This window comes from Anguilla anguilla, chromosome 8 (assembly GCF_013347855.1).
Source record: "Anguilla anguilla isolate fAngAng1 chromosome 8, fAngAng1.pri, whole genome shotgun sequence".
NCBI classification, from domain to species: Eukaryota; Metazoa; Chordata; class Actinopteri; order Anguilliformes; family Anguillidae; genus Anguilla; species Anguilla anguilla.
This window is the reverse complement of record NC_049208.1, coordinates 40,850,262-40,873,622: the sequence shown is the minus strand read 5'-3', so window position 1 is coordinate 40,873,622 and position 23,361 is coordinate 40,850,262. Positions and strand designations below refer to the sequence as shown.

At 48.3% G+C, this 23,361-nt stretch overlaps 1 protein-coding gene across 1 annotated transcript; it reads left to right on the top strand.

The window, feature by feature from the left end:
- The first annotated feature begins 655 nt into the window (after nucleotides 1-655).
- On the top strand, nucleotides 656-23,361 carry zgc:63863 (uncharacterized protein LOC393372 homolog). Its single transcript, XM_035428177.1, has 8 exons — nucleotides 656-930; nucleotides 3,276-3,461; nucleotides 4,361-4,441; nucleotides 4,667-4,853; nucleotides 5,315-5,416; nucleotides 10,679-10,820; nucleotides 11,943-12,127; nucleotides 20,224-23,361. Exons 1-8 carry the CDS (start codon nucleotides 855-857, stop codon nucleotides 20,477-20,479), a joined length of 1,215 nt encoding a protein of 404 aa, XP_035284068.1. The 5' UTR covers nucleotides 656-854; the 3' UTR covers nucleotides 20,480-23,361.

Sequence of the window (23,361 nt, the reverse complement as noted above, 5' to 3'; positions counted from 1 at the left end):
TCCCCTTCGAAGTTGAGAGAAATATGGACTTCTGGGAGTTGAAGTTTCTACAGAAATATATTACATTCTTGAGCTCGGCTAAGTTAGGTGTAAGTAAAAAAAAAAAAAGACTTAATTGAAAATGTGTGCCTATGCTAATATTTTGCTTAAATAGGAAACCCCAAAAACAGTATCTTACATATATTTCAAACGAAACATGTTTTATTTGATTGATGTTGACTAGCCATATTAGTTTTGTAGCCTAAATACGACCACTGAAAACTAGTAAAACTACAAAATATGATTCCCCCTTTCTTAATTAATATTTGAATTATTGACTAATAGGTAACAATCTTAAAAATGAGATGAAGCTGATACTGACAGGTATACGTTGCTTAAACGCATGCAGGTCTCTAACTAAAAAATGTCATTTTATTTATACAGCTGTATGTTGTAAAATACTCTCGCGCGTTATGAAAAGTCGTCGTTTTGGAAATAATGTACCTATACTGACATTTCGAAGATTGAAAATGATTGTAATACTACAATTACGACAATTCAACGGGTTTCAGAAAGACTTCCGTGGTTGAGAATTTCACCAATCAAAACCCACGCGTTTTAAGACTCCGCGTACACCAATTGGACAGAATTGGTATTGCTACGTACTTGCGTTTAGTCAAGTTAGGTTAAAGTGACAAGATTCGATTGAGCAGGAACAGCTGTATGACAGATGACATCTAGCTAGCGTGTTAAGTAAATAGCAGTTCATAATAGTTCATATTCTTTTCCATTTTAACTCTTCTTACTATTACCTCTGGACATTCTAAGGCACATGAGAATATGTAGAGACGAGTTATCTGGTATTTTAAAAGGAAATGAGGAAAGGCAAGAAACACCAACATAACACTGGATCTCAAGCGACTGGAAATGGAAACGTGAAGAGACAAGGGGGTAAGCCAGCTAAATGTGCACACATTATGGGCTATTTGATGATAGAAATACCGTTTCACATAGATTGGAACGCACAGAGAGGATGCATCGAAAACATACATAGCTAGCTAACCATCGCATCAGTTGGCCTCATTTGAGCTACTTGGCAATATCTCCTTGCTACGTGTACAATGCATTTTGCACTCGGCTTTTCAGTGGGAAGCGTTCAAAAAACAAATAGCCTATAGCATTGCTTAACCAGTTTTTCCTCTTAAAGAAATGCTGCTGAAGCGTCATGAAAATCTCAGCGAATTTAAAGAGCAATGACAATGAATAGCAGTGGTAGTTTCCCAGTTGTTACGATACCATACAACATGCCATTCGCACCATATAGTGAAATGTCTGCCAGCCAGAAATCATTGCGTAGCACCCTTGTTTTAGGCCAACAGCATACAACGATTGAGGACACAATATCTAGAAAAGGACACCAATATTTACTTGCATTTCCAGAATTAATTTTCTTGCCACATCATAAGTTTATGGAAAACATTCACGTGACTTTCTTTCATTCTTTCCAGTCTTTATGTGTATGATATAGGCTAGCTACAGTAGAATTCCTAAGAATGCCCTAAGACATTGAAACCGAAAATATATTTTGGAGCCGGATTGACTGTATGGCAAGCAGTATTCTCTAAAGCATAGGTATTAGGCTATATATATATATATATATATTTGAATATGAATGTAGCACATATGCCCCAGTTGCTGTCTGTCCAAAAAACTCAAAAAAAGCAGTAAACAACGTTTCCCATGTAGACAGTGTAACAAGAAAATGTATTCTCTATGATAATACTGTACCTGTGACTGATCGCACTCAAATATATTTGTTTTGTTCATGTGGCACGTGACTGGTTTCCTTTGCGTATGTGCACATATGATTATATTTAGCTCAGTAGCTAGATGGTGAGCTGCTGTTTATGTATAAGTGTCTGAAATGTAATTACCTCCATTGTGCATTTGTGATAATGATTCCAGTTGTGTTGTAAATTCATTCAAGGCATGTTGTGGATGATTGCACTAATGCTTGCAGTTTTTGTCCAGTGATGAAAACTGATCAGGCCAAATTAAAATATATAAAATATATATATATTTCTCCAAATTCCGTCCTATACATATGCCCCCTCTCTAATTGTCAAGCATCCAGGGTGAGGATTTCCTATTCTATACACAATTCAAATCAATGTAGCAGTCAAATGAATGAGATTGAAATACAATTTTTTAAATTATTATTATTATTATTTTTTTACATTTGGTAAACCGCTAAAATGAAGATACACATGGAGATTGGGGGGGGGGGGGGGGGGGGGAGGGGGGGGGATGTGCATCACAGCATCACAAAGCTCTGTAATTTCAACATGTACAAGTTTACACTGAAGCGTGGCATGTCACAAGAGGCACAGTTCAAGATCTACAAAACAACCTGCCATTTTAGAGTTACAGGGTATCCTACGCTGCCATTCAACAATGGCAAAATAACAATGGCCTTTTCGCAGGATTTCCAGAGGGGAGACATTTTTAATGACAATTCATCAAAATAGGTCTTGAATTTGCCAAACTACATCTGAACTGCAATCAAGAACCATGTCCGAACATTGGACAAATCCTGGTGTAAAGACTTAGGGATTGCAAAATAAATGTTGTTGGGAAACATCATCCTTTATAGGCATAAAACCTCAAGAACTTTTCTTGCCAGCGCGTAACATTTTAGCATGTGTTCTAAAAAAACTTCTGTTTTGTTTATTCTGGAGAAACAATACATGTCCTTTCATGCAAAGCTAACAAACCACCTTTAGAAAAGTAATTTCATCAGCTAAAATGCTTTTCAGTTATCGCTATAATATCTTGCCGCAGGCTGGCTGTGTACTGGGCAGAACTTACACTGTTGAGCTCCTGTTGTTGCTTGCGCACAGTGGCTCCCATTAGCTATACTGTGGGACTGCTTAGACAGTACTTATCAGCGAAGCTTGTACGTGGACCCATCTTGTTTCAGAGAGTCTGTCCGAACTGTCACAAGTACTGATAACAGAGGAGTGAATATTTGTGATTCTTGATTTTCCTGGGGAAAAATGATCATTTGTGAACCGTTCAATTGTGGTTCGTGCCAATGCGTTATTTTCTGTATTTTATGAGCATAAAATATGCATCCATAGTTGTATAGTGTATTTTACAGTTTTTTAATTAATCTTTGTCAAGGGTGTGAACAAGAATGGAGGTTACTGTAGTTGTAGCCAGGTAAGAGGACGTACATTCAGCCTGTGGTGTCCATTATGTGTAGAGGCCATAATGGCTCTCCTCTCCTCCTACAGAGCCGGAGTCCAGGAAGAAGCAGAAACTGGTTGAGATCCACCAGGCCCTGAACAGTGACCCTGTGGACATTGAGACCCTGCGGACAGCGGCCATTAGCGAGGGAGGGCTGCTGACCAATGATATCAGGAGGAAAGTGTGGCCGAAGCTGCTCAGCGTCAACGTGTACGACCTGCCGGCCAAACCCTGTAAGAGAAGTGTGCACGTGTGTGCGTGCGTTTGTGTTTGTGTGCACGTGTGAACGCGCGTTTGTGTGCACGTGTGTGCGTGCGTTTGTGTGCACGTGCGTTTGTGTGCACGTGTGTGCGTGTGTTTGTGTGCACGTGTGTGTGTGAGTTTGTGTGCACGTGTGTGCATGCGTTTGTGTGTGCGTGCATTTGTGTATGTGTGCATGTGTATGCGTGCGTTTGTGGGTACGTGTGTGCGTGCGTTTGTGTGTACGTGTGTGTGTGCGTTTGTGTATGTGTGAGCGTGCGTTGTGTTTGTGTGTACGTGTGTTCGTGCATTTGTGTATGTGCGTACGTGTCAGCGTGCATTTGTGTATGTGTATACGTGTAGGTCAGTTTGAGTGAGAGCCTGTGAGTATGTGTACTGTACATGTGTGTCTGTGTTTGTGGGCATGTGTTTATGTGTGAGCTTGCCTGATGAGCGTGCATGCACTGTGCATTAATTTTTTTCATTAGTGTCTTATTGTACATGTATCTTTATACATACTGTATGTATGTGTTTGTGCATGTGCATATGTTTGTGTGAGTGTGGGCATGTGTATATGTATGTGTTTACATCTGTGTGGCTGAGAGATTGAGAGCAGAAAATAGCTATGACACATGGGTATTTATGTATGACCCGTTGTCAGTGCTATACTTTCTCTCTCTTTGTGCATACAGCTATATTTAGATTTTAGAGTTCTCACACATGCTGGTGATGCACTGTATGACACTGAAAGCATTCTGAGCCTTGGCACCTCCGTCACTCGCACATATCAACTTACTGCAGAAGAAGTGACACAGCAATTATCAGTGAATGTCATTTAAACAGTGAGCAGTGTTCAGCACGTCTGCATACGGTTATCCTGTCTTACCTTCAGCTAAAGATGCCAGAGAAGGCCACAAGGATTACAACCAGGTGCTGCTGGACGTCCGGAGGTCGATGCGGCGCTTTCCTAAAGGTAAACCCCGTCGCTGTCTCCGTTTTGGCGCGGAGAGACACGGGCTGCGTTCGGTGGGGGTTTAAACGGCATGGTTAATGAACGAGCAAATGAAAGCATTAGCGAGCAAAAGAAGCGCAGTGCCCCCCCCCCCCCCCCCCCCCCCCCCCCTCATCCCGCCCACCAATCTAAATGCAAATGCCAGCATGCGTGATGGGGGGTGGCTGATCGGCGCTGTTTGCCCAGGGATGCGCACAGACCAGAGGGAGGTCCTCCAGGAGCAGCTGACTGACATCATCCTGGACGTCCTGCGGAGGAACCCGCAGCTGCACTACTACCAGGGCTACCACGACATCGTGGTGACCTTCCTGCTGGTGGTGGGCGAGCGGATGGCCATTGCCATGGTGGAGACCCTGTCCAATCACCACCTCCGGTGAGGAAGCGCGCCCTCTGCTGGCCGCCCTGTGTTTAGCCACCGTCCTTGAAAAAGCTTCCCTGGGGGCTGTTCTTTTTTTTTAAAAGTTGAATGACAACCAAATGAAATTTAAATTGCACGAGAGAATTCTTTTATTGCCAGGACTGATTTATTTATTTATTCATTTATTTTCTTCGAAGGGGTTGAGTGGAGTCTTCTATTTACATTCATTTGAAAGTGGTTTATCTTATTTCATTAATATCTTAATGTTTCGGAGAGGTTAGACAGAGCCGGTTGTACTACATTTTGGCTGTTGGCTGCTGCTGTACTCTTTCGCACAACAAGAGAGTGGTCTGTAATTTTGAGCTCCCTTTTCTCCTTCATCCCCACAGTGAATAACGCATGTTGCTCATTTTGATGTAACTGAATCCGGTTTTAATTAAAGCAAAAGAAAATGCTGACGGTGTTTTATTGTGCAGGGACTTCATGGACCCCACCATGGACAGCACCAAACACATCCTGAATTACCTGATGCCCATTCTGGAGGAGGTAGACCCTGAGCTGCACTGCTTCATGCTGAGGTACCATTATGTCAACAGCGGGGGAATTAGCGTTGGCGGCAAACAGCACTGAAACAGCAGCACTTAGCTCATTAGCGCCCTCCATATCCCCTCCGTGTGTAGGCCTTTATTTTTAGCGTAGCTTGGACACGCTCAAAGCGTAGCAGCGCGTGGATATCACCGCCGAGGGTCTGAATTGTATCTATTTTTGAAATTCGGTCATCGTGCTACAAATTTGCAGCAGGTCGCCTTTTGTTTAAAGATGCCCTTACAGGGTTTTCTGTGTATATTTACAGTAAACTTTAAAAGGTAATGTGCGTGGATATTTGGGAAGAAAGAAATGTGGTTTGTTGGGGCACTAGATTTATAAATCTTTTCTGTGAGGAGTTTTTACTTATGGGTGCATGATACAGTATGTCTGGCTAAACGCATTCCCTTGGAGCTATTTTCAGATACTTACAGACTAACCGGAAAAAATAACATTTTCAATGTTCCAATTAGATGTACCAGCCAATTAGAGGTAGCCTTCACAAAAATAATAATTGCGAGGTCACCTACTGGTTTTACCCCCTCTTTCAGAGAGAAGTCTAGGCACTCTTTAAAGAACGCAAAGTCTTACTTACTGCCAAATGAAATTGGTGCCAATGAGGCATGTTTTATTTTGTAAAGAGGGCTCGGAGTCTTTTCTGCTGACGCAGAAGCGCGCCCCCTTCTCGTCTGTTACTCTTTATTTCCGCCTGATTCAGTATTGCGTTACCGTGACGAGATGTGACTGAACAGAAATGGCTTTCTCCCTCGGGGGAGCGGCGCCGGTTTTTGCCTCAGCGGGTAGCGTGCGGAGAGAGAGAGAGAGAGAGCACGCGGCACCGGCGTGTCGCGGTATATTAATTGCAATAGATCAAAAGTAAGAGATATGGAGAAAATCTATTTTATTGATTTCCCCAGCTTCTATTCCGTCTCCCTCCGACTGCGCCAGCAGAGCCTAATGCCACGCAGGAGGGGGAGGGAGCGAGGGCTGAAAAAGAGTTTCGCTGTAAATTAATACAGTAGATTTCTTGTTTATTGGGGAATTTTTCTCCTGTTGCTATACGTGCATAATTGATTACCTGACAAGAAAGTACAGCTCTCTGCAAAATATAATTGGGGAGGCTAGTGCTTTCCGTGGCCTTATTTCCAGGGAGCTGTCAGTAGTGGAGAGTGGAAAACTCTGCAGGTCTGTTCGTCTTTTTTTCTTTCGGTGTCACGCGGCTCTTTGATTGCCGGTCCATTTTGTGCCGGTTTACAAGTCAAGCCAGCGAGTTGCCTCGCATAGCTTGACTCAGCTTTGCAGGAAAACCGTATGCGTCCTCCCCCACCCCCAACTGGAAAGAAACAACACTTAAGACGATCAGTGTTTCGGATGGGAAACTTAAGTGTTACATGACTTTTTTTTCACTCCTTTTTCATCTTATTGGCGGTGTCCGGCGACGGTGCACTTACCTGGCGTGCTGCGCGTGACAAACTCGACACACGCATGAAATTTCCCATGGATAATTTACACTTTTTTTGTTCTTTTTTTCTTTTCTTTTTAAAAACCGCATAGACCTGTGGTCTCGCGTGCAGCTTATAGGGCGCTAGACATAAAAGAAAGCTATTTTTAATAGCGGTGCATTTAAAATTTAGAGAATAAGAGCTTCTTAATAAATAATGAACGCGTGCATCCCAGGAGCCGGGCGCAAGTGTACGAGCTGCTGTCTGGTCATACTGCCAGGAGCCTAAGTAAATGTGAACCCCCCCTACCCTCGTTTACCAAATTTTCGTGTTTCTGCTTTACCTTGTTTTAGGTTAGGTGCCTGAGTTGTCTGTTCACTGTTAGTGTGGAGGGGAAAATGTGGAGCAGAATGTGGCTGCATGTAGAAGTCAAGACCTTGTATTGTTAGCTTGTATTTACACACCCTTGCACCCCCCCTCCAAAAAAAACAACCAAAAAAAAAGAAAAGTGATACATGAAAAAAACAAGTGATAAATGTCATGCGTCTCGCAGTGTCCACATGATTTACATTTGCTTTCTGTGAACACTGTTATCCAGAGTGACATGCACAGCTTTCTTAGGTATAGAATATTTTTTTCTTGAATATTTACTCATGCAATGAAGGTTAAGTACCTTGCTCAAGGGTACAGTGATAGTACCCCCCTACCTGGCATTCAAACGTACACCTCACAGTTAGGGTAACCATTGTTACACTGCCACCTCAAAGTTATGAATTATATTTGGCTACAGTTCTGGTACTGGATTTGGCCTGACAACACTATTTAGTAACGGCTTCAGACAAGTTGTGATAAGTTTGAAAAAAGGTAACGTAAATGAAACGCATATCTCATACAGTAGCACCAGTGTAGAAGTGAAGTTATACCGCTGATGCTAAACATTGGTGTGCTCTCAGATAGTTTTACCCATAGCCCTTCTTATGAAGCAGCGTGTTGTGCAATCAATCAGACGACCCGGCAGCGCGTGTCTGTCATCCCTGAGATGCGCAGGCTGCGGGAGCTGCGCCCATGCAGAGATAAATGATAAACGGGGGAGATGAGTACCTCGTGCATACAGTTGGGCTGCCGCGTGGAGAAATCGATTTGCACTTTTGTCTGTCGCTGGCTGAATTGGCAAGATTGTCTAAGTGAAACCCTTCCAAGATGCGCGTCACAACTGCGCATGCTGTACAAATCGTAATCTCCCCTCATTCCCCAAGTTCCTATTGTGCTATCTCCATTCCAGTCAAAGTAGCATGAGCTCGTTTTTTGGTGCCGGTGGTAGGTCTTTCACTCGAAATAAGCTGCTCACTGCAGGCTCCAGCCATTACTGTACATTAAATCTTACTGGCTATCCATTATCTGCAACAAAGAAGTACAGGGAACAAGGCTACTTTTTTATTTTATTTTTTTATTTCCTGCACAGTTGAAATTTAACAAAGCATTTTTCTGGTATTTGCCACCTCAGATGTTATGCTTGTGTTCACGATTAATAAGATACCGTGGACGTTGCTCAAATTTATCTGTGGCTTCAGTGAGCTTCACTTTAAAATGATTGCATTTTTAATAGCAGATGAAATTGCTTTAATGACCTTGCTCATACCAATGAGAATCAGGCAGCTTAGCAGCAGAAGCTAGTTGTATGAATACTGTCATCAACACTAATTTAATTAGGCTATTCTAGCTGCATTTTAGTGTTCTCATTAGGTAATTTAAAATACTTGTTATTGCGCTTGAACTTGTTATTGAAGATTGTCAGTGAAGCTCGTGGCATTTAATTGTGGCATTGGCAATTACTGTACAGCTAGATTAGCTACTTACTTAGTACATGAAACTGCATGTTTGTTAAACCAAAGCATAAAAAGTAGCCTTGATGATAGTACAATTGTATGAATATATATATATATATATATATATATATATATATATATATATATATACAGTGAGCTCCATAATGTTTGGGACAAAGACATATTTTTCTTGAGTTGGCTCTGTTCTCCACGGTTTTAGGTTTTATAATCAAACAATTCACACGTGGGAAAAAAGGCACATTCTCAGCTTTTATTTAAGGGTATTTTTATACATTATTGTTTCACCCTGTAGAAATTAACATAACTTTTTAAAAATCATAGCCCCCCCATTTCAGGGCACGATAATGTTTGGGAAAAATGGCTTCTCAGGTGTTTCAGAGTAGTCAGGTGTGTTCGGTTCCTTTAACCGCACTTTAATCTGTACTTCAACCGCATGTGCATCGTTTGATATCAAATCTGAAATTGTGAACTACTGAGCCAAATCGAGAAAAAAAAAGGCTTTGTCTCCAACACTACGGAGCTCACTGCATATGAAAGTTTTTATTTAGCGTGTATTGTACGAAGAAGTTTACTTCTGAACGACTCACTGATCCGAGCGCTCACTCAGACTTTTTTAGAGTCCTGCCGAAGTGGCTGCTGATTGGCTCCCTCTGTTGTGCTGCAAAGTTGCCGGAGCTCCGTGTTGCCGCTGACACCCAGCTGGCCCTCGTCCAGGATGCCGCGGTGGCAGCGCGGGCCCGGGTAAAAAAGTATCGGCTCGGGCAGAACTTTGTCCTTGGAGCGGTAATGAAGCTGCGAGAGGAGAGATGACTCATCCCGGCAACCGGGGGCCTTTATCGCCGCGGAGCCGCCGCCGCCGCTCGCGGTCATTAGCGGCCGAGCGCCGGTTTATCTTGGTTCCGATCCCCGGCGGATCTGACGCGCCCGCTCGCCCTCGTCAGCACTTTTTCGCGAGACGAGTCAAGGACTGCGCCGCCGCACCTCTCCCTGGCGGCCAGGGCCGCGCGGACCTTCCCCCATCCGTAGAGAGAGAAAAAAAAGAAAAAAAAAGAAAGGCTTGGCTGTGCTCTGAGAACGGGGCTCTCTGGCGTCTCTCATGACCCTGAGCGCCTGGGCCGTCGGTTTTTCGTTAGCCCAGGGCTGCCCCGTCCCGTTCCTGGAGATCCACCGCAGGTTTTCGTTTCAACCCTAATTTGGCACACCTGATTCCACTAATTAGCAGCTCAGTGAGATCTCCAGCTGTTTTCTTTTTTTTTTAAGTTCTTAAGTTGCACTTTTCTTAAATTGCACTTTTGCTGTTCTTTTTTCATATATATATGTCTACAGCCTGAGAAGAGCTCCCAGCTATTTGAATATTTATTTACTTTTTACTACTTTTTACATTTATTTTATGTATTTTTAATGTACTGTCAAATCAATCTTTCTTTTTTTTCACTATTCTGTAAAGCGCTTTGGATTGCATTCAGTTGTATGAATATGTGCTATACAAATAAACTTAACTTGACTTGTTGAATGTGGTGTACTTGCTAGGGTTGAAGGGAAAGCATACCGGAGGACTGTAGATCTCCAGGAAGAGTGTTGGGGAGCCCTGCATTAACACTTTTGAGTTGTTGCCTAATTGCATGAGGAAAAAGGTGTGGTGAGCATCGCGTGCGGCTGACATGCGCTTCAGTTCAGGATCTTTGCTGCGAGCTCCCGTGAGTCATGACGTGAATATCAATCCCGGTCTCCGCTAACGCGCGTGCTCTGCGTGAACGCCAGCTGAGGGAGGATCATTTGAGCCCCTCTGTTCCATTGGCTGGGCAATAACAACCTGAGATTCCACTTTCTTTATCTGCTGGAGCATCTTGTGTATCAGTGTGTCAAAAGGTTGTAGGTGGGACCGCTTAAAGTCCCACCTCTGAGGGGGGGTGTTGGGGGGGGGGGGGGGGCACGCGCCCCTTCTGACGCCGTTTTGGTTCTGCAGGGCGGAGGTGGGAACCATTTTCGCGCTGAGCTGGCTGATTACGTGGTACGGTCACGTCCTCTCCGAGTTCCGGCACGTTCTCCGGCTCTACGACTTCTTCCTGGCCTCCCACCCTCTCATGGCCATCTACTTCGCCGCAGTGGTAAGAATCAATTTTCTCACCGCGGGCCTCTTTGTATTCCGGCGCCTTCCGCGGCGTCTGAGGTGCATGCGGGAGTAGGGCTGGTCCCGTGGCCCACCCCTTTTACTCTCCGGGCCACGCGCGCGCTTAGCCACAGCCGTTTGCGCAAGCTTCATAGACCCTGTTGGCGTGTGGTTGAGTCTATCGAATAGTGAAATTACCTCCCGTACTGTTCGTTTTTACCCTGTTAGATCTTACCAAGTGTGACTTAAAAAATCTTCCACAGTTGACCTGAAATCTTGTTTGCTGTTTTATTTTGTCGTTTTTTTTTTTTTCTCATATTGCTTTTCCATAGCAACTTAATTAGTCTACTCTCAATTAATGATGGTAATTATGACCTTGCATTCATAATCCGGTGAACCACGCTGTGCAGTTTGGCATTGCGCGCGGGGCGCGGTGCACATTAGTTAAAGCGCGCGTGCTAGGACTCCTCAATGTCGCCGCCGCTCTCCGTTAATACGCCGTTTTCCATACTGTCATTTCCTGTTCTTTACCGTTGGGCTTCGGGGACGGCTTTCACACCGTGGGGATGGATTCCACTGCAGGCTCCTCCCTCACTGCTTTACTTTTTAACAAATGTATTTATTTATTTATTTATTGCATTTCCTCTCATTTTCTGCCTCATACACCTTCCAAAAAAAAATGTTATTTATTTTTCCCCCCTCCCCGTTTTTTTTCTTTTTTTTTTTCTCGTGCGCATCATGTGGGAATCGAGGGCACTTTGTTGTAGACCAGTTAATTAAACAACTCTAATGAACTCACTGGAGGATTGTTCTGGAAGACTTGGGCTGTTTGTGCGAGATTAGTTTAAATGGCTCCTTTCTTCTCTCTCCATAAGCCTATCCCCCTGCTCGATACGGGGTGGAAACCAAAAGGGGCGCGGTGCCGTTTGAAGTCGGGATAACTAAGCAGGCAGGAAATGTAGTTCAGTCCGCCTGTTAGCTGGGCTGATAGCGGGGGGGGGGGGGGGGGCCTTAACCCTTTCCCCCCCGGGGGGGCGAGCGGGGCCCCCCGTGCGGGCGGACGCTGGAGCGGCCCCCAGCTGACCCCGCCCCCTGTGCGTGTCCCCGCCCCCCCCTTCAGATCGTCCTGCACAGGGAGGAGGAGGTGAAGACGTGCGAGTGCGACATGGCCAGCGTGCACCACCTCCTGTCCCAGATCCCCCAGAACCTTCCGTACGAGGACCTGATCGTCCGGGCGCAGAAGCTCTTCCTCCGCTACCCGCCCGCCCTGCTGGCCAAGAGGGCCGCCCTGCAGTCGCGCAAGAGGTGAGTCAGCTCCGCCCCTCCCTGTCCTGTCCTGGACCCGCCCCACCCCTCTCAGTCCCAGCCTAGCCCAACCCCACCCTGCCCAGCCCCACTCCTGGTGAAAGAGGCCCCACCTTTGTGCTGTACAGCTATGAACCTTTCTGCGGTGTCTGATAGTGTATGATAGATGATACGTGCTGAGCACACCTAAGTTAAAGGTCTCCACTGCGGTGGTCAGAGGGAGGCTTGGCCTTTGCCCATGTCACTGAGGAGTTGGGAGCTACACGGAAAGTCTGGGCCGGGGTGGGACGAGTGCGGACCGGACTGAACGAGATCTGGAACAAACCTGCGTAAGGCCAAGATTTACTGGGCTTGGTACTTCACAGTGTTTTATGTAATGTTGCGCTGAAAGCAGAGGTTCTGAAGCTCCTTGTTTTATGTTAGCGGTGAGGGGAGGGCGTTAGATGAACCAGGTGGGAACTCCGAGCCTGTGGCCCCCCCAGTGGTAAACGGTTGCAGAGCCCCCCCCCCCCTTCCCCCCACCGACCCGTTCCTGGACTCTGCTTTCTCCCCTGTCTGTGGCTGTAATCTATAACGCAGGTGCTGCGTGAAGCACAAGCACAGCGCCTTACTGTCTTACCGAGGGGTGCCCTGAGCTGCCCAGTCTGGCTGAGGTGTGAGCGCTGGTGGCGGCGCTGCTGGGACAGGGGCGCCGTGCGAGCGACTGGTGGGTGGGGCCACCGCCGAGACACAGTCCTTCACCGCTCTCTCGCCGGAGGTTGTTCTGGTAGCCCAGTGCACCCCAGGGAAAGTGTTTGGTTGGACGTGCCGAGTGTTCGTGAGTCCGCTTTGTAAGGGTAACGGACTCTGGGTTCACGTTCTCCATCCGTTATCCGACTGACCTGATCGCTAACACTTGCTTTTCTTTTGAAAAGACACGTATATTTTTCAAGAGAATGTATTGAGCTACAGTCAGGAAATGTCTTGTGTCTCGCTAAATTATCATTTTTACTGTCTACATACAATAATTTTGTTCCCCGAAGAACTACCTTGTCTAAATGTTCACAGTGAGCTATCAACAAGCAACTTCAGCAAACTCAAAGCCTTCAAAAGGCCAGTGGGTTTGCACTGCCTCAGTTCTCCTTGTAAATGTACAACATGATGTTCTAGTATTCATATTGTAGTAAAGTATATGCTGGTCAGTTGACTGGCACGTGTCAGAGTGGCAGCTGCATTGTTTGTATGCATGAATGCTCTAATGCTCTCATGTTTCCCTGCCTCAGAAACCAAATCAGGGTGTGTAAAATCTTTTCAATCGACCCAAAAGGCAACTATTGAGCCGGACAGTTGAGGAACTCATATTTTGGCTGTCTGTGTGTGAGTTTTTGTTGTTCTGTTTATCTCGGAGGCAATTACCTGTAAGCCTGCGAGGGGAAGTCAAAGAACATAAATTAATTTAGTTCCTATTGAGCTCGGGAAGTTTTGAAAAGCCCTGTCAATAACAGTACGTCAACCGCCCACTCCTCGCTCTCCCTGAGCGGCGTGCCGCCGGTGGCCAGCAGGTGGGGCTGTTGAGTGCGGAATGGCGGGCGCCTCACCGCGCCGCGGCCGGCGGCTCCAGATCCATTGTGACGGCGGCGGCCGCGCGTCCCGCCTGTCTGAACGCGAGTCCCTTTATTCCTAAACGTTACCTGTCAGCGGGGAGATTGAATCCGCAGATGCCGTCTCCCACAGGGAGGAAGCCTGTTACGACATCGGCCGTAACAACGGGGGGAAATGAGGGGGGAAAAAATGAAAGTCTTTTTTACGCAGGGTTTTTTTTTTTTTTGTTGTTGTCGCGTGGAAGCTTACCCCTGTAAAAACCGTGAGAGGAGTGACTGGAGGAGCGTGAAAAGCCCGCATGTTTTCCTCAGCGGTGCTGTCGGTTGTCTTGCCTCACCTCTTGGTGTCAAAAGGGACTTGGAGGCCCCTTATGGGGGCCAGCTATGCAATAAATGAGACACGTCCCCTGGCAATTATGTGCATGCCTAATTTTGCATAAATTATACCTCCCCTCAGCATCTGTGGCCTCTCGAGGCTGCAGGGCCTCGGCGGGGGCCAGGGAGGGGGGGGGCGGGGACGGGCCGGGGGGGGGGGGGGGGGACCGGGGGGCGGGGGGGTTGTGCGGGACTGGGGGGGGGGGGGGCGTGGTGCTGCCCGCATTGTTCTTGGAGGTGATGAAATGAGCAAGCACGGCGCTTTAACCTTGCTCTCCATTGTCCTGCCTGACCTGGGAGCCCACAGCAGCCACGAGCATACATGCCCCCCCCCCACCCCCCCCCTCCCCCTACCCCCCAACACAAACGCTTCTGCCCAAGAGAGGGTCCCACCCCACCCCCCCTTCTTCCTGTTGTCTTTGTTCCCCAAATCCGTTCTCTGTAAAGAGACCTTTTTAAAGAGCCCTGGGTATATTTGCTATCTGCTTGTGCCTTTATCAGCCTTAGGTTTGCCTAGCGCTCAGTGCTAGCGCTGGGCTGGGAAACATGCGCTCTTACGGTGCGTGTACTGCTGCCAGTGCACTAAATGAGCAGCGGAAGAGCAGCTCCTGCGCTACCATAAAAACCGCGAGTTGTGAGATCAGAAATGACGGCCCTGCCCCCGCCTGGGACCGGCTGTCAGGCCGTTGATTGATGTCTCCGCGTTTTTAACGTTGCATGCGATCAGCCGGTTCCCAGCGACGGGGGGGGGGGGGGTATGTGTAGGCGGTTAATTTTAGCGATGCGGCTGAGCGCTTTGGCGACCGCCGCTCCTCCGCTCGTCTGCGGTGCGCACGTCTGCGTTTACCCCGACCCGTTTTTAAAGAAACGATTATTTTTTATTTTTGCGATTTGTCTCTTCGGCCGGTGCGTGTTTGGTTCAGAGGTGCGGGCGCCGCCTCCACCTGTAACCGGCCGTCTGGAGGGGGGGGGGGGGGGGGGCGTTCGTGGAGTGACGGGATTCCGCGTGGCTGGCTGTGGCGGCGGCAGCGGCGGCTGCCAAGTCTGTGGTGGGTGATTGTGTCACCCCGGGCTGGGCTTAATTCTGAGAGAGGGGGCTGTGCTTCTGCCCCAAAAGTGTCTGCAAAATGCAGCTGTCTGCTGTGGTTTAGCCTTTCAGCGCTTGTGTAGTACTGTGTGTACTGTGTGTGTGTGTGTGTGTGTGTGTGTGTTTGTGGTTGTGTGTTTGCCTGTGTGTGTTTGTGCCTGTGTGTGTGTGAATGTGTGCTTGTGTGTGTGTGTTTGTGCATGTCTGTGTGTTTGTGCTTGTGTTTGTTTGTGTCTCTCTGTCCCTGTGTGCATGTTTGTGCATCTCTTTGGCCAGATAGAGGCTGGGTAACAAGAAGCTCTGGATCTGACTGGGTAATAACGAGCTCTGGATCTGATTGGGTAATAGCGAGCTCTGGATCTGATTGGGTAATAGCGGGCTCTGGATCCGATTAGCCAGCAGAGGTGACCCTCTGAAGGACAAGCGCTGTTTGAGCTCGCTCTTGACCTTGCAGAAAGTCGCCTTGCATCACTGCCAGCCTGGGGCCCACCACGCCCTTGTGGCCCCTCCTCTTTTTTATACAATCCCAGCATGCTCTCTTCCTGCTGTGATCGCTGGGCCAGGGCCAACCGCTGTCCCACCAGGCGGCCTGTCCCCTGCGGGTTTTTGGGTAATCGAGGAGGGACGGGTGACGCAGGGACGAGAGAGCGGAATGTTCCGAATGAGGAACTGCAGCCTCATCAGGCCCAAAAGGACCAGTGCAACTCTCCTCCTGACCTGAAATAGTGTGGGACCCCCCTCGGTCCCCCAGGGAGGGCGGAGGGGCCCCATAGCCCCATAGAGAGGGGGTGCGGGAGGTCTGTAAGCAGAGCGTTTTCACTCCCCCAGAGTCTCCCGTTGGATTGTGTTTAGCGCCTCTCTGACGCCGCTCTGTGAAACAGGCTGTCTGTCAGAGACGCTGCATGCGGCGAGCGTCAGCGTTGGGGGGAGTGGGGGGGGGGTGGGGCGGGGGGGGGCTGCTCGCTGTATTTCCGCCAGTCCTTAATTATTTAGCAACAGCAGGAGAAAGATGGGCTTTTGCATAATCTTTTGGGATCGACTTAGGAATTAATTCATCATTGTCTGTCTTATTATTTTTTTTTTTAAACTGCAGTTTTTCAGAGAGCGGATGAGAGAAGCGCGGTGGCAGAGTAATGAAAGAATCTGGAGCGTTGAGCCCCTGTTGCTTTCAGAAAGCGTCTGCCAAATGATGATGCGGCAGCGATGAGCTCAGCACTGCTGGGGGATCGCGGGCCTGTTTGACATTCCGGCCTTCTACTTCCCACCGTTTTCATTAGGAGCCGCAGTGTGTTGCACTTTATCGTAGCTGCAGTGTACTAATGTTAGTGTGTCCGCGTTTCTGTATCTTACAGTTCTTCGGTTTTATTGGCATTGCTTTAGTTCCTGTATTATCCAGTGCTGTGGAAGGTGATGCTCTGAGATTGCTCAGTGGAAGAGGATGCTCTGAGATTGCTCAGTGGGGGGATGCTCTGAGATTGCTCAGTGGAAGGGGACGCTCTGAGATTGCTCAGTGGAAGGGGACGCTCTGAGATTGCTCAGAGGAAGGGGATGCTCTGAGATTGCTCAGTGGAAGGGGACGTCTGAGATTTCTCAGTGGAAGGGGACGCTCTGAGATTGCTCAGTGGAGGGGGATGCTCTGAGATTGCTCAATGGAAGGGGATGCTCTGAGAGTGCTCAGTGGAAGGAGACATTCTGAGATTGCTCAGTGGAAGGGGATGCTCTGAGATTGCTCAGTGGAAGGGGACGCTCTGAGATTGCTCAGTGGAAGGGGGGACGCTCTGAGATTGCTCAGTGGAAGGGGACGCTCTGAGATTTCTCAGTGGAAGGGGACGTTCTGAGATTGCTCAGTGGAAGGGGACGCTCTGAGATTTCTCAGTGGAAGGGGACGCTCTGAGATTTCTCAGTGGAAGGGGACGCTCTGAGATTGCTCAGTGGAAGGGGATGCTCTGAGTGTGCTCAGTGGAAGGGGACGCTCGGAGATTGCTCAGTGGAAGGGGATGCTCTGAGTGTGCTCAGTGGAAGGAGACATTCTGAGATTGCTCAGTGGAAGGGGACGCTCTGAGATTGCTGAGTGGAAGGGGACGCTCTGAGATTGCTGAGTGGAAGGGGACGCTCTGAGATTGCTGAGTGGAAGAGGACGCTCCGAGATTGCTGAGTGGAAGGGGATGCTCTGAGATTGGTCAGTGGAAGGGGATACTCAGAGATTGCTCAGTGGAAGGGGATGCTCTGAGATTGCTCAATGGAAGGGGATGCTCTGAGAGTGCTCAGTGGAAGGATACATTCTGAGATTGCTCAGTGGAAGGGGATGCTCTGAGATTGCTCAATGGAAGGGGATGCTCTGAGATTGCTCAGTGGAAGGGGATGCTCAGATTTCTCAGTGGAAGGGGATGCTCTGAGATTGTTCAGTGGAAGGGGATGCTCTGAGATTGGTCAGTGGAAGGGGATGCTCAGATTTCTCAGTGGAAGGGGACGCTCTGAGATTTCTCAGTGGAAGGGGACGCTCTGAGATTGCTCAGTGGAAGGGGATGCTCTGAGTGTGCTCAGTGGAAGGGGACGCTCGGAGATTGCTCAGTGGAAGGGGATGCTCTGAGTGTGCTCAGTGGAAGGAGACGTTCTGAGATTGCTCAGTGGAAGGGGACGCTCTGAGATTGCTGAGTGGAAGGAGACGCTCTGAGATTGCTGAGTGGAAGGGGACGCTCTGAGATTGCTGAGTGGAAGAGGACGCTCCGAGATTGCTGAGTGGAAGGGGATGCTCTGAGATTGGTCAGTGGAAGGGGATACTCAGAGATTGCTCAGTGGAAGGGGATGCTCTGAGATTGCTCAATGGAAGGGGATGCTCTGAGAGTGCTCAGTGGAAGGATACATTCTGAGATTGCTCAGTGGAAGGGGATGCTCTGAGATTGCTCAATGGAAGGGGATGCTCTGAGATTGCTCAGTGGAAGGGGATGCTCAGATTTCTCAGTGGAAGGGGATGCTCTGAGATTGTTCAGTGGAAGGGGATGCTCTGAGATTGGTCAGTGGAAGGGGATGCTCAGATTTCTCAGTGGAAGGGGATGCTCTGAGATTGCTCAGTGGAAGGGGATGCTCTGAGATTGTTCAGTGGAAGGGGATGCTCTGAGATTGCGGAGTGGAAGGGGATGCTCTGAGATTGCTCAGCAGAGGCTGGTTGGTGTGCGTGTTGCGGCACAGAGTCCCGTCTGCTTGAGTTTTCCCCAGGAGCGGGCGAAATGGAAAGGGGGGGGGTCTCCTTTCTGTGAGTTAGCCCCCCCCCCCCTCACGGAAGCGCAGCAGGAGCTGGTACCCCCTCTGGGCAAAACAACTTATATCTGCGTTAAATGTTGCTCTGCAGTGCCTGTGCACATAAGCAACGAGGCGCAGCAGCAAACACGGCAAACAAGCTGTTCTCGCAGGTATCAGCACCTGCGTCATTACAAATCACCGAAACCATAACCGCCATTATCTCCCTCTACCGCTGTGCTTCTCACTTACCCGCCCGTCCCGTATTTCTCCAGTCCACAGTCCAGTTTCTGGAAGTGCTCTGTTTTGTTTCAAGATTTAAAAACCCTGGTGGGAGATTGGGGGGGTTCAGCACCCTGACAGGAATGAAGGGGACCGCTCGCTGCTAAAATTAGCTTCTGTCGATCACGAGCGCTCCGCAGGACCGTGAGTCACGCGAGCGTTGCCGCGGCCCGTCGCCACGAGAGGCGGGCCCGCTGGGCGGCGGCTGCGGGAACGTCTCCGCTCTCCAAAATAAACCTAATCGCTAATGTATGCCGTCAGCGCCAGCATCCTCACCCCACCCCCCAACCCCAAACCCCAAACCTCCCCCCCCCCCCAACCATCGCCAAGCAAACGAATTTGAACAAACTGATTCGATGGCTGCGTGACGTCAGCGGGAAGCGAAGCGGCGCGTTAATGTGGAGTGAGCGGCGGGGGCTCCGGGGCGCCTGCGGAAGGAGGACTCGCAATATAAATAAGCCAGTCCGCCGCCTCTTAGCGGGGAACAAGTTTCATTATTGAAAAAGCCCCCTTCTCTCGGGGGTTCGAGCTGCTAAAGTAAAAGTTTAAAAAGTTAATTGCTCTGGTGTTACCTGTCAGCTATTTTCGGCTTTGCGGCATTAGCTCTGGATCCTAATGAGAGCCGGAGAATGAGAATCAAGTCTAATTTTAAGAGAGGCGAAGGTCTTTGAGACACCGAGCCCCTGCGCGCTCGCCGCGCGGTTTCCGGGGAAACCTGTGTTTCTTAGCGCCGGCCCCGTAATCCGAGAGGGAAGCCATTTGCATTTCGTTTATTGTAATGTTTAAGGATTCCTCTGGAGGGGAAAATAATGAGCCGCGTGAATATTTTATCTTTTTTTTTTAACGATGTTTTCTTTCACCCCCCCCCCCCAACCCCCGTAACTGTGACTCTAAAACGGTTTAATTAAAATCGGCGTCGCCCCCCTCCTCCCTGTTCTGTGCTCCGGTCAGTCCTCGGAGCGGCCGTGAGAAGCGGTCCCCGTGCTAAAGGTCAAGTGAGAGCAGAGCCGCTTCAGACGGGCGGAGTGCTGCGGCGCGCGCGTTTGATGCCAATTGTACGCGTGGCGCACTCGTAACGACGTCTGCGCTGCTCTCCGCAGAACGCTCCCGTCAAAATCGGTGTTTTCAACTTTTGGACGTTTAGGTTTTTTTCCGGAAAAGTTTTTCTTTGTCTCTTTGGTGCAGAAGCGGGAGAGAGAACACGATTTACATCGTCATTATATTAAAGGGCACCCAGGGCTGTTCCTATGAAAGTGACCCGTTAGCCTGCGGTTATTATATAATCCTGTCTAATTGCAATTTGAGATTGGATTTCAGTCCTCTAGAAAAAGTGTTAGCTCTGCAGATTCATGGGCAATGGAACGTGGTTGGAGAGGCTCAGCCTACATCGTGTACAAGAACTGTTCTTATGGCTCTTCCAGGTAGACGCTTTCCCCTGCTTCCACACCTTTCAGAGAATGGCCCCGGGTGCAGTTTATCATTAATGCTCATTTCCTGATTAATTTCTCACTTCCTGTCTCCCCTCCCCTCCACAGCATCGCTATCAGCTCGTTCAAAGACTTCCAGCTGGCCACCCTGCAGCAGCGGCCGGACGCCGTCCTGAGACGCCAGCTCCACCGCGGGCCCGCCGCCTCCCCGCCCGGCCTCCCGGGGGAAGCCCCGCCCACGGCCGCCAGCCAGCTGGTCAAGGTGGCCGTGTGGGGCATCTCGGCCACGCTGGGGGCGGCGGCGCTGGCCGTGGCCCAGACCGCCACGGAGTGGGCCCCTGACTTCCTCTTCCAGATGTTCTAAACCCCGCCCCCTCTCTCCGCATGCCCCGCCCCCTGTCGAGAAAAGGCGGGGCAGGGTGTGGTGTGGGCGGGGCAGCGAAGAAGCATGTGCCAAATGGGATGCGTTGATGTTCGAACCCTAACCCCTAACCCCCAACCCTAACCCACCTCTTCTATAAGAGCCAGGCGGGCGTGGGGTGTTGGGGGAGAGAGGGTGTTCTCTGTACTCCAGTGCAGTCAGTTTTCAGAAACATGATTTATTTATTCTCGAATTTCTATAGATTTTACTTGTGCTAATATTGGGGGAAAAAGGTGGGCGATTAGTTTTTGTAATCATAAGCATTTTGAATTGCTGTCCCGTCAGCAATATGTCTGGGCAAATCGTGCAAATAGCAGAGGTAGGAATTATTAGAGTTCTTTTTTTTTTTCTGTCGAAAGTCATGACGGCAAAACGGCAGGAGTATAATCTAGGGAAATAAACAAGAAGGCAATAAGGTTGTCTAAAAATGTTCTACCATATTAATTTCCCGCAGTTTAGAGAAGGGCATTTCACTTCCACAGAAAAGCACTTTAGACCACAAGCGTTCCTCTGTAGCAAAGTGAGACGAAATATCAGCCGTCGCCCCAGAGGCCCGTGGCGGTCGCCTGCAGTGCGTGGGGGCTGAGGAAGCAGGCTCGTGCTACGATGGCAGGGATCCCCTGCCTTCCGGAACATTCCGCGCCTCGAGCTCGCGGGGGCGGCAGGACTACGGCGGGGCTTGGGCGTGGTCATCCGCGGTCCCGTGTCTCAAGGAAACTCGAATGATTATTTTAACGCGAATACGACCCCCCCCCGAATATCTTTCCAAGCCAGATAATCAGCAGTCTGATAACTCTGGATTATTTCTGTTTAACTGTGTCCTATGTAATATGTTCTGTGTTTGTGCTATGATCACATGACCATATAGATACTGTAACATTTCCTCATGCCTTAAAAAAAACCACTGAGTGAGTCCATCTCACCTGTCACAATAACTGCTGAAAAGAGAGGGTGCTGAAAAACATGGTGTTTTACCACTGATTGAAACCAATGCAGAGCTGTATTCTGTATTCTGGTTAAAAGCCACTGGCCTTGGGTCAGGCCCGTGTAGTAGGTTGGGACCAGGCGATGGTACTGCTGGTGTCCACTCTTGGGGATGAGTTATATACTATACCTTTATAGCTTTGATACCAAGACATGGGCTCACTCATTCAATACATTTGTTCATCTGGTTTCATTCATTGATTTATTCATTGATTTATTTGTTGATTCATTCATTTATTGATTGACTCATTCATTTAGACATTCATTAATCTAATAGCTAATTAACTTATTTCATTTGTCTAAAGATCTGGTGGGTGGTCTGTCTGTACTTGCTTTTAAGATTAGCAATTTAAAATGCTTGAAAAGGACTGTTACCAGTGACATTGCTTGCTGATATTGCTTGAAGATCACTGTTTAAATTTAAATTATCTGCTGCATTATTCAAAAGGAAGTTAGGGTGTATTCTTCATTATTAAGGTCATACATATAGAACCTAACTGGTGGAAATGTTCCTTTTTGTTTTTCTTTTCAAAAGGGTGCCATTTGTGATTATGTCTGTGACATGTCATTTACTAAGAATGTAAAAAATCTCATTGGAAGCTGTTTGTATGAATTATTTAAGAACGAGAACACTATTTATGCCTAGAAGAGGTAAAAGTTTATTGGCTTTTGTGTGCATCATTGGCAGACGAGCTTGTTTGTGTGAGGAACTTGAAAGCGAGGGATATTGGCCGATTGGGCCAAGTTTAACTTGGTTTTTGTTGGCATCCGGATGAAGTGAAACGAGGCTGGAATGGTTTGCGATGTTCTCTTGATGACAGCGGAAGTCTTCAGACTTCTCTGTTGTCCGATGTTTGCCTTACAAGCGTTTCCGCGGATAATTTTTCTGAGACTCGCGGAGTTAACTGAGATATAATGAGGTTTTAATCATTAAGAGTTGGCAGCGTCTGCCGTTAGGAGGCAAACGCGGCGTTTTACCTGCCTCCATTGGAGCGTCTCCTCTGCCAAAGCCATTCTGGCTCCTTTTATACCCTTCCAACTCGAAGAGCACTAGAACACTGCCCTGTGCAATTTTGCCTGGTCTCCCCCCCGTGCCAAGACCGAGAACAGACCAGAGTCTTCCCAGCAAAGTAGGTTGTCACCATGGTCATGGTCAATTCCATTTCAATTCGGTCCATTCAATTCGTTCGCGGCGAGAGAAAATTGAGTTCTTGGCTGGCCTGCCTGGTTGAGTAAAGGTAAAATAAATAAAAAATTGAAATTCAATTCATGAATTGGAGAAAAAAAAAAAGTCCACGATGTTCTATAGGGATTTGTCAATAATGAATTGAATTTCAATTTGTGCCCTGAATTGATTGAATTGTAGTGGAATGGACCCCAGCCATGGCCATCAGATTCAGTCTCAAAGGGAGCAGAAAGAGCGACAGATGAACAGTGTTTCTTGCCAGCTTGCCCAAAGGGAATTAGAAAACTGTTTTACCGTGTTTTCCTATATGTGATATTGACTGTGATTGAATGGCGTTTTTGCATTTTCGTATTAACATGAGGAAAATTTTGATACACAGAAATATTTTCCCTAGTATTCAGTTTTGTAATGCGTTGTGTTTATCGAGGGCACAACTCTGTTCCCTTGATGGCGAAGGCGGAATGTGTTTTGGCATCTGCCTCCTGACCCAGAGGGACATCGCGGGGACTGGAGAGTCACGGCCTGGCTGAGACCGCGGTCCCAGGAGGGGGGCCGCTGCGTGGGGGGGGGGGGTCTGTTTTTCACAGCAGTGGAGTGGCACTGCTCTGACCCAGAGCAGCTGGGTTTAGGTGCCACTGCTTGTCGGAGGGCATGA

Bases quoted from the DNA above. Each gene is read 5' to 3' on its own strand.
- zgc:63863 (XM_035428177.1), top strand. From the start codon at position 855: ATGAGGAAAGGCAAGAAACACCAACATAACACTGGATCTCAAGCGACT. The intron at 5,417-10,678 runs GTACCATTATGT...TTGGTTCTGCAG, and splicing joins CTGCACTGCTTCATGCTGAG to GGCGGAGGTGGGAACCATTT. The intron at 10,821-11,942 runs GTAAGAATCAAT...CCCCCCCTTCAG, and splicing joins CCATCTACTTCGCCGCAGTG to ATCGTCCTGCACAGGGAGGA.